The sequence below is a fragment of the Neovison vison genome, chromosome 8 (assembly GCF_020171115.1).
Source record: "Neovison vison isolate M4711 chromosome 8, ASM_NN_V1, whole genome shotgun sequence".
NCBI lineage: Eukaryota > Metazoa > Chordata > Mammalia > Carnivora > Mustelidae > Neogale > Neogale vison.
This window is the reverse complement of record NC_058098.1, coordinates 63,705,300-63,719,614: the sequence shown is the minus strand read 5'-3', so window position 1 is coordinate 63,719,614 and position 14,315 is coordinate 63,705,300. Positions and strand designations below refer to the sequence as shown.

The following is a 14,315-nucleotide window of genomic DNA, read 5'->3' as shown; positions in this document are numbered from 1 at the left end:
TTTGGGTAGATACTGAGAAGTTGACTTTCTGGATCATAAGGTAATTCTTTTTTTAATTTTTTGAGGAATCACTACAGTGTTTTCTTTAGTGGGGCTGCACCAATTTACATTCCTACCAACAGTGCACAAGGGTTTCTTTTTCTCCAAATCCGTACCAAAACTTGTTATTTCTTGCCTTTTTGATGATAGACATTCTAACAGGTGTGACATTGTATCTCATTGTGGTTTTAAGTTGCATTTCCCTGATGATGAGTGATGTTGAGCATCCTTTCGTGTACCTCTTGGCCATCTGTATGTTTTCTTTAGAAAAATATCTATTCAGTCTTCTACCCACTTTTTAATTGGATTGTTGGGGGTTTTTCCTATTAAGTTATAGGAGTTCTTTATGTATTTTGAATATTAATTCCTTATCAGGCATGTGATTTACAAATGTTTTCTCCTATTCCGTAGGTTGTATTTTCATTTTGTTGATGGTTTCCTTTGCTTTGAAGAGGCTTTTTAGTCTGATGTGTCCTACTTGTTTCTTTTTTGTTCCGGTGTCAAATCCAAAAATTCATTGCCAAGATCTGTGTTAAGGAGCTCACACCTGTGTTTTATTCTAGAAATTTTATGGGTTCAGGTTTTACATTTAAGCCTTTAATCTATTTTGAGTTAATTTTTCGGTACGGTATAAGATGGAACTCCAGTTTCATCTTCGGTACGTGGCTGTCCAGTTTGCCCAGGGCCGTTTATTGAAGAGACTGTCCTTCCTCCATCACATATTCTTGGCTCTGTTGTTGGAACTTGATTGACCATTTAAGTTTAGGCTTATTTCTGGGCTTTCTACTCTGTTCCATGGTGTCTGGTTTTATGTCAGTACCGTACTGTTATTTTTTTTTTTATTAGTGTTATCATGGTATATTTTTCTCCATACATTAACTTTTTAAAAAAAATTTTTCAATTTATTTATTTTCAGAAAAACAGTATTCATTATTTTTTCACCACACCCAGTGCTCCATGCAATCCATGCCCTCTATAATACCCACCACCTGGTACCCCAACCTCCCACAACCCCGCTACTTCAAACCCCTCAGATTGTTTTTCAGAGTCCATAGTCTCTCGTGATTCACCTCCCCTTCCAATTTACCCTAACTCCCTTCTCCTCTCTAACACCCCTTGTCCTCCATGATATTTGTTATGCTCCACAAATAAGTGAAACCATATGATAATTGACTCTCTCTGCTTGACTTATTTCACTCAGCATAATCTCTTCCAGTCCCATCCATGTTGCTACAAAAGTTGGGTATTCATCCTTTCTGATGGAGGCATAATACTCCATAGTGTATATGGACCACATCTTCCTTATCCATTCGTACCATACTGTTTTGATTACTACAACTTTGTAACATAGTTTGAAATCAGGGAAGGTGTTGCCTCCAGCTCTGGTCTTCTTTTTCAAAATCGTTTCAGCTATTTGGGGTTTTTTTTGTGGTTCCATACAAATTTTTAGAATTGTTTGCTCTATTTCTGTGGGGGAAAAATGCTATCGGGAATTTGGTAGGGGCTGCATTGAATCTGTAGATTGCTTTTGGTAGTATGGATATTTTAACAATATTAGTTCTTCCAATCCATGAGCATGGACTGTCTTCTCATTTATTTGTGTCTTCTTCGGTTTCTTTCATCAATATAGCTTTTCATCAGTATAGTTTTCAGTGTTCAGATCTTTCACCTTCTTAGTTAAATTTATTCCTAGGTATTTTGTTGTTTATAATGTAATTGTAAATAGGATTGTTATCTTAATTTTTCTTTCTTATAGCTTGTTATTAGTGTAGAGAAACAAAACACATTTTTTATATTGATTTTATATCCTGCAACTTTACTGAATTCTTTTATTAATTCTAACAGGTTTTGGTCTAGCCTTCAGAGTTTTATATATCTAGTATCATGTCATCTGCAAATAGTGACAGTTTTATTTCTTCCTTTCCAATCCAAATGCCTTTTATTTCTTTCTCTTGCCTAATTGCTCTAAGACTTCATACTATGCTGGATAAAAGTGGCAAACGTGGACATCCTTGTCTTGTTCCTGATCTCAAAGGGAAAACTTTCAGCTTTTCATCATTGGGTATGATGTAGCTGTGGGCTAGTCATATATGGCCTTCATTATGTTGAGGTTCATTTCCTCTATACCCATTTTGTTGAGAACTTGTACCATAAATGGATGTTGAATTTTGTCAAATGCTCTCCTACATCTACTATGATGCTCATATGACATCTTTTCCTTCATTTTGTTAAAGTGGTCTCTCACATTGATTGATTTATTGATGCTAATTCATCCTTACATCCCTGTAACAAAATCCCACTTGATTGTAGTGTATGGTCCTTTTAATGCACTGTTGAATTTGGTTTGCTGATATTTTGTTGAGCATGTTTATACCTATGGTCTTCAGGGATATTGGCCTGTGATTTTCTTTCATTGCAGCATCCTTGTCTGGTTTTGGTATCAGGGTAATGTTGGCCTCGTAAAATGAATTTGGAAGTGCTCCCATCTCCTCCGTGTTTTGGAAGAATTTGAGAAGGATTGGTATTAATTCTCTTTTGAATGCTGGGTGAAAACAGTAAAATTTTATTAGTGATGAAAGCAGTTACTTTTTGGTAGTCTACTTAACATTAAAGTTTAAGTGATTTTTTAGAAATTCTTTACTGAATAACATAGTATTAAATTATTTGTATTCTTCTTGATTTTTAGGTAACCCTGAGCAGTCCTAAGAGAGGAAATGAAAAAAAGAATAAAAACATTTTTAGCATAACCAGATGTGAATTCCCCATATTGGTCTGACATGGAGAATTGATTATGAAGTAACATGATACTTTGAATTTATCCATATATGGTCTCTTTGCAGAAAAGATTTAACCTGGCAGGCTTGATTGCTGATCTTTAGGAAGGCATGCTTACAAAGTTGGCCCTTGGCTGGCATCTGGGATCTTTGATTTGGGAAGGTTCCCAGTCCCATAACTGATAAGAGTAGTTTACTGTGCCCAGACTGTTTATGTAAGCAATATGGTTTATGCAAAATACCTGCTTTCATTCTGGAAGTCTGGAATTTGGATATGTGCCAGGCAGAGATGGCCTCCACAACCAGTTCCCAGTAAAAACCTTGAGCACTGAGTCTTTCAAAAATTTCCCTGATTGGGGAGCTTGGGAGGTTTAGTGTGTTAAGCCTCTGCCTTTGGCTCAGGTCATGATCTCAGGGTCCCATAATTGAGTCCCTCATTGGGCTCTCTGCTCAGCAGGGAGCTTGCTTCCCCCTCTCTCTGCCTGCCTCTCTGCCTACTTGTGATCTCTCTCTGTGTGTTAAATAAATAAATAAAATCTTTAAAAAAAAAAAAAGAAAAAGAAAACTTCCCTGATTGACATTTCACATGTGTTGCTAGGGGTATTAAGCAAATCCGGTGTGACTGCATTAGTAATAGAAACTTGGCCTTAATTTTCCCTAGACTTTGGCTGATTTTACCTTATATCCTTTTGCTTTAATGAATTATAGTTGAGTATCACTGAATATTAGGTCCTGTGGGTCCTCCTAGTGAATCATCACACCTGAGGGTGGGTTGGGGACCCTCAACATGGTACTCTACTGATAGTAATTCAGAGGACATCTGAGAACCATGTGTTGTTGGTATTTACATCATTTGTGGATAATAGGGCTCAACCTCACAATATTTTCAGAAGCAATGCTGGTAGTAGGACTCAAATATTCTTTCCCAGTGTATTCTGTTAAACACTCTCTTCAGGTCATCCAAAGAATTGTAGGTCATGGGCTCTCTACCTCTTTTCAAATTTAAAGGTTAGTTCTCTAATTTACTTTCTTTCCTTAAAGAAACTTTCTCTTAATCCCCATTGATTAGCACTGTGCCCAGTTTAATAAATGTTGGATTTAATTGAAGAGGTCACCAGCAGAACATGAAGGTTGTTTTTTTTTTTAAAGATTTTTATTTATTTACTTGATAGACAGAGATCACAAGTAGGCAGAGAGGCAGGCAGAGAGAGAGGGGGAAGCAGGCTCCCCGCTGAGCAGAGAGCCCGATGTGGGGCTCCATCCCAGGACCCTGAGATCATGACCTGAGCTGAAGGCAGAGGCTTAAACCACTGAACCACCCAGGCGCCCCGAACATGAAGGCTTTGATCTTTCCTAGCCCTGCCCCAGCCCTGCCTCCCTGTGGTGTCTGCACCCACACGCCCTGTTCCCTGACACACACCCTGTGAACTGTGCCAGGGCTGTTACAGAACCCCCAATACCGGTGTCTACGTCGTTCCTTTTTACAAAACAAGAAGAAATTTCGTCTTAAGGATTTTGTGTGCTGCTAAGTGCCATTGACTCATAGGATAACTGATGTGTAGATCTGACTACACTTAGTAATAGTGATTTTCAGTATTTATTATATGACAGAGTCTGAATCTAAACTCAAAACGATGCATAATAATGGACTTAATAAATTGAAATGCAGAGTATGCATATGCCGAATGAATTGACCATGGTGTATGAAAGAAGTTCAAAATAAGAAAAGTATTCTCCAGTTTTGGTTCCCTCAATCTTGTCCACCTTTCACATGTACCCAACAAATTGTAAATTACTTTTTCCCTTCCCTTTGAAGGGGTTACCATATCTATTGTGACATCAGCATAGAACAGATCCTGCCATTAAGTTTTAGGGTGCTCTAGGCTCTTGGATACTGGAAGCCACAAGTTCATATGAGTGCACAATGGGATGGACAGCTGCTTTTGTTAGTCTGTCTCAGATAAGGAAAGATCAGAGGAATTGTGCAGATAACTCAAGGCAAGAACCCACACTTTTTTAACCTGTATTGGCCTCCATTTTAAACTATCATGAACTAACTGCCAAGTTCCTGCATTTTTGAAGTTCTCGAAGTTATTTTTAAAATACAAGGGGTTTATATAAGAGAATGCTAAAATGTACCTATTTACTTGCAATGAAGCTAACTTCTTGCCTAGTCTTCTGACAAAATCCATATTGTAATCTAGCAAATGCATGATTAAGATGTAAAAATTAACCAGCAGCAGAAGTGAAAATTTTCTCTAGGAAACTTTCTAGAAAAAAGAAATTAAATTCAAAGATCTTAATAGATTTTTTTTTTTAAGAGCATGAGCAGGGAGGAGAGCAGAGGGAGAGGGAGAGATAGATAATCTCTTAAGTAGGTTTCATGCCTAGCATGGAGCCTGATGCAGGGCTTGCTCTCACTATCCTGAAATCGTGTTCTAAGTCAAAATCCAGAGTTAAGACGTGAACCAGCTGAGCCACCCAGGTGCCCCTTAGTAGATGACTTTTGAGACTAAGACGATATCAAGGACTAGAGAAAGTACCCAAGGATCTTCTCTCTTGGGTGTGGGTAGCAGCTCAGCTCTAGATTTAATCTAACATGTAGAATGTCTAGCTACTTAGGACACAATATGGGAATCCCTTATAAGCAGACTTTTTCAAAGAATATGTGTGTCAGACCAGCATGGTCCTCAGAGTATGGGAAGTGGAATGATTTGGTCCAGAAACATTAGTCATTGTTCTATAAATAGATGACTATAGAAATTGAACATATTTACAACTTCTGTAGCAACTTGACATAGCATGGCATCCAAATGTGTAGTAATTTTTCTAGTAAGTCATTGTACTGTATTTTACAGAAGTAATAGACTGTCATAGATTAAACTCCGCCCTCCCCATGGCCCTTCACCACAAATAGCTTAATTACGTTGGTTAAAAATCTAGTTTCCTGGACCCCACATAAACCAGTGGAATCCAAATCTCTGAAAATGGGGACTGGTCCCAGGAATGGGCATTTAGCAAGCTGCCCCAGTCATTCTTTATCATGCCAAAGTTTGAGAACTGCTTTAGGAAACGGACCAATAATGTGGCTAATACATTTCCTAAGTATAAGGTTAACTTTTGAAAGCCATCCACTGTAAGGACCAGAGTGGCAAAGGTGACAGCTCATACACGTTTGACTTCAGGGAAGAGGCTGTGTCGTTGGCCCACAACACACCACAGCTAACAGGGCCCTGTGGTTTCTAGGTACAGTTCTGTTGCTAGTTTTTGAGATGCCTTTGTGCAAGACACCGTCAAAGCTTCTTCACTGCAGGAAAGTGGTTTTATTAATTGTACTAATGGAAAGCATCTAGGTATGTGAGGGATGTCTAGGATCCTTTGATGTGGTTCCTTCTGCACAGCTCGTAGGGCCCCACGCCATGCCCAGGGGAGGGCGATGTAGCACAAGACCCTGTTCCATAGCTCCTGATCAGAAAACACTGATGCCTGCCTCAGCTCCGTAGACACAGGCCCTGTGACACTCATCAGGAGAGAACATACACATCAGAGGAGTTCTTGTTTGTTTCAGGTGTAAAGTAACCCGGATCAAAGGGGGAATTTAATGCTCCCTGGGCACATGGCTTTCTCATTCACCATGTCAATCAATAGACCAGTTTATAAGGAGGAAGAAAAAAATATTTCTAGAGCAGTAATTGCTCATCAGAAAGGAGAGACTTCTTTGTCACCTGTGCTGCATGTTCAGCAGCTACTAATACCCACTGTCCTCGGTGACTTCAGGCGGGAGGTGCTGCTCCTTGGCTCCCCCTGAATCACTGTCACTCACGCAGCCATCCCAAGGAAGGGGCCACAACCTAACACTAAGGCAACCCATGAAGAGGAGTAGGAAATGGGTTGTGGGAGGAAAAGGAAAGAAATAGAACAGTAACTTGAAGTTTTGTTTTGTTTTGTTTTGTTTTCACTTCATTTTATTTTATTTCTTTTCAATGTTCCAGAATCCATTGTTTATGCACCACACCCATTGCTTCATGCCATACGTGCCCTCCATAATACCCTCCATCAGGCTCACCCAACCCCCCACCCCCACTCCTCCAAAACCCTCAGTTTGTTTCTCAGAGTCCACGGTCTCTCATGGTTCATCTCCCCCTCCAATTTCCCCAAATTCTCTTCTCTTCTTCTCCCAAAGTCCTCCATGTTATTCCTTATGCTCCACAAGTAAGTGAAACCATATGATAATTGACTCTCTCTCTTTGACTTATCTGACTCAGCATAGTTTCCTCCAGTCCTGTCTATGTTGATGCAAAAGTTGGGTATTCATCCTTTCTGATGGAGGCATAATACTCCTTGTATACATGGACCAGATCTTCCTTATCCATTCATCTGTTGAAGGGCATCTTGGTTCTTTCCACAGTTTGGCGATTGTGGCTGTAAACATTGGGTACATCTGGCCCTTCTTTTCACTACATCAGTATGTTTGGGGTAAATACCCAGTAGTGCAGTTGCAGGGTCATAGAGTAGCTCTATTTTTAATTGTTTTGACAGAGCTTTTGAGGACATTTTTGCTTCTTAGAATTTAAACTGATTCTCTGTTAGGAGTCGGTTTTATTCTCAGCCACAATCCTGTGCCCTGGCTCTCAAGCCTTTAAAGGGTTAAACATCCTTCTAAACAGGATGCCGTTGTCATCTGTGGACCAGCACTCTCTCTCCTGCTTCTCTTCCTCCCCTTGTCTGCCAGGCAGCCTGGAGGTTCAGTCTCACCTCCTTGAGGAGTTCCTCTGGACCCGGACAAAATTCAGCCCCTTCTCTCTTCTCTCCCTGTGGCCCTTATGCATGACATTCTCTGATTGTGAGGATTGTCATGGTTGATTATTAAGAAATACAGGGGTGCCTGGGTGGCTCAGTCCGTTGAGCGGCTGCCTTCAGCTCAGATCATGATCCCAGGGTTCTGGGATCGAGTCCCACATCAGGTTCCCTGCTCAGCGGAGAGCCTGTTTCTCCCTCTCCCTCCGCCTGCCTCTCTGCCTACTTGTGTTCTACCTATCTGTCAAGTAAATAAATAAAATCTTAAAAAAAAAAAAAAAGAAAGAAATACAATTGTCCCCTGCAGATAGATGTTGCCATTTAACAGGAACTAACCGTTGTAACTATGTTTTTTTATAAGAAAGGATCGCTCTTTCATAAAAGGGATAAATGTGTGTGTGTATATATATATATATATATATATATATATATATATATATATACATACATAGTTAAAGGATATTAACAAAGATGGTGGTGGTGCTGGGGAAAAAGAAAGCCTTTTAGCCCTTCTAGATCAAGAATTAGATTTGCCCAGGGAGGATAAAGTTTGATAGCTCTCTATTTGAAACATTAAAAAAGAAAGAAGGAAATTAAAGCAACTTTAGTACTGACAGTTGCAGGGAGATAAATAATTTTGGTAATAGGAATCTTCAACCCTGCGTCCCCAATTCCATCTCTTTCTTTTCAAACAACTATCTTCGAATCAGTTACAATCAAGCAACTATTTTATAGTCAGTCTTTTTTTAACCATTTCTTCGGTAACTACTCTTGCAAATAAGGACAGGTTGTGTGTGTGGACCGTGACACAAGATACCTTTAACTTGGGGAATGCAAATCTGTTACTACACTGTCCTCTTGTTCAGTTCAGTGCGGTTGTCTCCTCCTCCTCTCTCGCCGCCCCGCCCACAATAATCAGCCAGACGCCAGAATGTGCGCCTGTCACATCTCCGGAGGTGCCCCATGAGCCACAGACAGGCCACTTGCCGGCGGTCCTAACACTGCAAATGTGTAAGTGACAAGAAACGAGTGCAGACCGAGTGGGCATCCCACCGTCACTCCCACCACCGCGCTCCGACACCTCCTCCCTCCCGCCCCGAGTTGTTCAAGGGCTTCTGATTTTCTTTCCGCCGCAGGGATCCTCATCATGATGTCCCTGTGCGGCGAAGTGCACGTGTACGAGTACATCCCGTCCATCCGGCAGACGGAGCTGTGCCACTACCATGAGCTGTACTATGACGCGGCGTGCACGCTCGGCGCCTACCACCCACTGCTCTACGAGAAGCTGCTGGTGCAGAGGCTGAACACCGGCGCCCAGGGCGACCTGCACCGCAAGGGAAAGGTGGTTCTGCCTGGGCTCCGGGCCGTGCGCTGCCCCGCGCCCAACCCCGCTGGTCCCCCGTCTTGAAGAGGGGCTCTTGAGAATCGATGTGCAATAAGGTACTACTGTTGTCCTCTGAGTCACAGGAGAATACTTGAAGATGTATTTTAGGCAATGTAGTCTTCAGTCCTTTAGACTGTCACTTAGCGCTGGCCACAAGAATTCTTTTTCTAAGCCATGGAGTGTTTATGACTGCTTTGAATACAGGAATGGAATTTAAAAGGAAAAGAAGCTCAAGAAAGATGCAAAAAAAAAAAAAAGAAGCAAACATATGACAAATGGGTATTATACCTCCAGAAATATTAACCTTTTCTTAAGCCGTGGGCACCCCTGTGAGGCTTGGTTTCCGCTACAGTTTTCAGTGCTGTACTTGATATTATGAAATGATTTAGACACCCATTTTGGGGTACAGTATCTGTAGAACCTAGCGTGTCACTCGCACATTTGTTCATTATTAAAGATCCTAGCGTTTATGACAAGCATCTGAATCAGCACTCAGATGTATTTATCTTAACAATAAAATTCCCCCGTATGTGTTGAGAGATGACAAACTTGCTTCCCGGCAAGCTGTGGCATTCCCCTGCTCTATTTCCCAGTGCCCACCCAAGCTTTGCTCTTTGTGTATCAGGACAGATTTCTAAAACCAGAAAACACCCCTCTCGAGCAGTCCAAGGAAAAAGTCAACCCTGGGATAGCACTACAGAGGAGACACTTTGTTTTCCTGCAGTATTTCCTTACTTTGACAAATAAATACACAATCACCCGGCTGCAGGGTGGCCCAGGGCCAGAATCTTCCCAGCTTTCCTGCATGGTACATCCTCAGCTGCCAGTCCTCCTCACAGCCCTTACACTGTTACACCTACAGACACTTGTGACCCCTGCCGCCGTGGGGGAGGACCCCTTCGGGTCAGAAGGAGGGGATATGGAACCTTCACTCTATGCTTCTGGGGATGCACACCTGTCTCTTTCATGGAGATTTCTTTCAGGCCAATAGCAGCTGCTGGAACCCCAGCAATGATGTACTAGATTTTCACCAATTCTCCCTGCAAATAGATATTGAGGAACCCTGTCCCTGTTTTCACAGATATATTTTATGTCAGCAACATACAAGCCATATAATTAAATAAAATTGTGTGAAAACGTTGTTCTTTAACAAGGAAAATACGTATATGCTTGAGAAGCAAAGGTACTGGGGGAAGAAGTTGTCACCCCAATATGTTAGCTATATTCAGATCTGTTTTATTTTGTTTTTAATCTCAACTTTTACCACTGATACATTGAAAAACAATATTTTTTTTGCTATAATGTAGTGAAACAGAAACATTTTGGAATACATTAATTGAACATGCTGTCTCTCTATGTAACCAAAAGTTAGCACAAGAGGTAAGACTTTTTTAATTAAATACATTCTCTCTTGCAAATCTATGAATGTCAGGAGAGTTCAGTGGGAAAGTGTTTTTTGGTCCACGATTGGTTTTTTCCCTGAGTGCTCTCAAAACTACTTTCTTGAGCAAGAATGGTTTATATAAATTGACAGCTTCTGTTTGGTGAGTCTAACTCCCCAGAAATTGGGTTGGGTGATGGGCATCTCTCTCCTATGGCTTACTATAACAGTGAAGTAGAGGAGTAATAGAAAAATTTCAGTTATGACAGCATCCACTAGAAGCCCATTTTGAGAGCTTTCTTTCCAGGTCTATGAGAAGACATCGATCATTTTGTCCTACACAGTAGCTTATGTGTAAGCTAATGTGGTCAAGCCGCTTTTCTCTCTGGTTTCCTGAAAGACCTTAGTCTTGTCCCCATGTGCAGTGAGTACGGAGTTCAGATTGTGAGGTTGCTCTGAGTACAGTGAGCCGTCCTTCCATGGTCTTGGGTCTCCCTAGACCTGCCAGCTCTGCCTTCAAATGTTCATGACACTGAAGTTCCTTTGATAGTCTTCCTGGTAGATTTCCTTCAGACCTTATTACCCAGGACAGCCCCCATTGGTGATATAAGAGGCTGGTTAGAGAAAGATTGATTGGGGTACTCAAGTTCAAAAGCCCCAGAAAGTACTTCAAACACTTCAAAGATTTTTAAATAGCATTTTGTTGTAACGCATGTACTTTAAAAAGGTCCTTTCAGTCTCACTGACATTACAAGAAAGACTGAAGAGCATAAAGGAAATCCAATTAAAATTTTCGAATTTATTATGGCCTTAAAGACTCTTGGGAATCAGGGTCTGTGAAACATTCAGAAAATGTGGTACACATATTAATATAGTGTGACTGGGCATTCTTCTATTTGAAAGTTTAGTTTAGCTTCCCAAAAATATCACGCAGTTAGAGTTAACACCACTGCGTCTAGTATTAGCTAAATTGGCCCTAAGTGCCAGTATTTTGCCAGACATTGATTAAGTCCTTCTAGGCTACATTTACTGAACTGCTGTAAACACACAGCTCTTCCGTGGAGTAGTTAACGATAAACGCTGTCCTAGTACATTTCTTCCAGGCTCTGCCCCTCCCAAGACACTCCAACTGCTTCTGGAAGGGATGCCCATATGATCTTTAAGGTGCAACCAGAAAGCATTAGCTGTCTCAAAATAATTTCACAACCCCTTTTGTGATGGTTGTTATTACCGCAAAGAAACGAATTTTGACCAAGAATGACAACTCACCTTTATCTAGGTTTTCACTGACTTGTTTCCCCAGTCCCTCTCCCAGGTATACGGGTAGGGTTTAACAGGTGTCCGACGCTCACTGTCCACGGGGAATACCGGTGCTGGCCCTGTGTACCTGACCTTCCCCACTAAGTCCTTACAGGGCTGCTTTTATCAAGAACTTTGTGCAGAGGCCAAGAGAAGTTCCATTAAAAGTTGCATATATGCATCGTGCAACATCAAGGGCATACATTAAGTTAAGCCATGTGAGCGACTTTTGCCCATGTTTCAATTACTGGGGCCTTCCTTTTCGCCTGGACGCAGAGCTCGGAGAGCCCTGCTTCAGTCATAGCCCTTCAAGCGTCTTGTGCCCTCAGTCTCTGAGCCAGACATTTAATCAATCCTGGACTCACCAGTAATCATCTGTCATTGTAGACATAGCGTCTGGACAAAGCAATGCTGAAGTGATCATTAGCATTTACAAAACTGGGAAATAAAAGTAGCTGTTTAAAGCTACCACGGGGTTGCTCCATTACGTGTTTATGAGCCAGTTCATTCTGGTGGAACAGATTAATACCTTCTGTTGCTGGCTGACCCTTCCGGGCGGGAGCACTTGCAGCCACTGAATTAATTAGGTCCTGTTTGGCTGCGTTAAGTGGGATCAGTCTCACGTGAGTAATGGCACACGATGGAGGTGTTCTCTGAGCACAAATGACATGATGAAAGTTCTCTCTCCAGCCTCTCTCAGAGATCAACACACAGTACGTGTTTGAGGCTGGTGGGCAAAGTGACCTGGTCCCATTTCTGTTTAGCTATAGGAAGAGACAGAGGGAGGGAGGGGGAAGTTATCAAGAAATCCATGACTGGCCAAGTAGTCTCTGTATTCTGTCATATTGTCTGATTCGACTTCCTACTTTCTGATAGCTTAGAGCTCTCTACTCGGTTCTTAACAGCCCATTCAGGCAGCTGCGTTTAGAAATTAACTGCTTAGGTAAAACGTGCCTGAGTTCCAACTTGTGTTTTTATACTCTGGACATTTCCATTGTGAAAATACTCTGCATGTTCTTGTCACTTGGGCATTACTTACACAACTGGTAAACGAAAAGGTATCGCTCCGGGAATTCAAGGATAAAATGTAAGTTCTGATTTTTGTTTTATTAAGTGAATGAAGCCTTTTAGTCAGAAACAATAATCCAGCATATTCTTCTACAAGCTTGGAATGATAGAATTTAAAGAATTAAAGACATTGCTATAGTTCTTACTTTTGTTATGAGAGTGTGCATGTAGATATAGTTATATAATTGTATATATACATATCTACACGCATGGTCGGTCTTATATTGTCTTTTTTCATCAAGCTTTATTCCTGAAACCTTTACAATAAATTTTATTTTAATTATGCAAATGCCAATTTTTTAGTAGAAGAAAGCAAGTGTTATATGTCTTTCTATTAAAAAAATAAATGCCGTCTTCCCACACACTGATATTCTACACATCCTGGGCGTGTTTGAAAATATGGCAGAAAATTTTTTTAATGGAAGAAATATTTAAAAGGCACTATGTAGGTAGAACCATTACTGAACATCGTAACCTCATCGGAAATCTAATGGAACATTGAACATTGATGAGGAGGTTACTTATTATAGCTCATGGCTTTTACAAAGATAGAGGGGAAAAACTGAATATTGGTTCTGTGGAAAACAGTATTCTTACCAGGTAGGTTTCAAACAAATTAACTGCGCTGGTAATGCTAAAAACCTAACATTTACGATACCATACATCCTGTTGTACGCTAGCTAAAATACTTATGAAATTTTTCCGGTGGGAACCAGTGAACTTTTTTAACAGCTTTGGGAATTTTTTTGTATGATAATTTTTAAACTGAAATGTGTACTCTTCAAATTAATTAAGGCCTGAGCTTTTTCCAGGAGTCACATTTGAAAAAAGTGTTTGTATACATTTTAACACCTTTGATATTTTCTATTTTGGTTTTGTATATTTTTATGTATACACAGTGTACAGACCTTTTTCTTGTAAATAAAAACATGTTTTCATTTGTCTAGATGTTTCTCTGTTTTCATTTGTAAAAGTTGCAGATAAAAATGAGTGAAGGGCAGAAGAAAGAGCCATCCCTAGGAGAACACGGCAAAAAGCCGAAAGCTAATTAGAAAATTGCAAATGGGGTACCAGCAGCAGGCTCTGGAACTGTGAGTAGGGACACTGCCTGCCTGGGTCGAGACCAGAGGCAGGCTCTGTCTTCTTCACCCAAGGGCTCACTGCCAAATATGAAGATCTACAGTGGCAAAAACAAGCAGGAATTTTTTAGGTGACCACATCTGTATGTCGAGTTAGTAGCCCAGCATTTTGGTTAACTGATAGCCTTGGAAGACCCATCCCCCGCTGGCCAGGGCTTTGGGTCTTAGAAAATATGCCTAAGTTATCAGAGGAAGGCCTTGGGCTGGAGAAATCATGTTAAGCTGCCTCCATGTCCCACCCACCATGGGATCTTTGTGCTGGCTGTGGCGGGAAAATCGGTTCATTAGGCTGCTCGAAAGAAGTTCCCGGTCATTTGTGCTTTCTGGGCACAGTGCAAAGGAAGCCTTGAAGGGAGGCACTCAGGTGTTTGATGTCAGGACCCATTTGAGCAGCTGGGGAATTTCGGGAGCCATAAATCACAGCTCCACATCTG

General features: G+C 41.0%; 1 protein-coding gene across 3 annotated transcripts in view; it reads left to right on the top strand.

The window, feature by feature from the left end:
* Positions 1-13,688, top strand: part of ST6GAL2 (ST6 beta-galactoside alpha-2,6-sialyltransferase 2) — an 84,335-nt gene extending 70,647 nt beyond the window's left edge. For all 3 annotated transcript variants that reach the window (XM_044263785.1, XM_044263784.1, XM_044263786.1), the window contains exon 6: positions 8,747-13,688. In XM_044263785.1, coding sequence (XP_044119720.1) covers positions 8,747-9,018 — 272 coding nt within the window. In that variant the 3' untranslated portion in view covers positions 9,019-13,688. The remainder of the gene's footprint in view (positions 1-8,746) is intronic.
* The last annotated feature ends 627 nt before the right edge of the window (positions 13,689-14,315 follow it).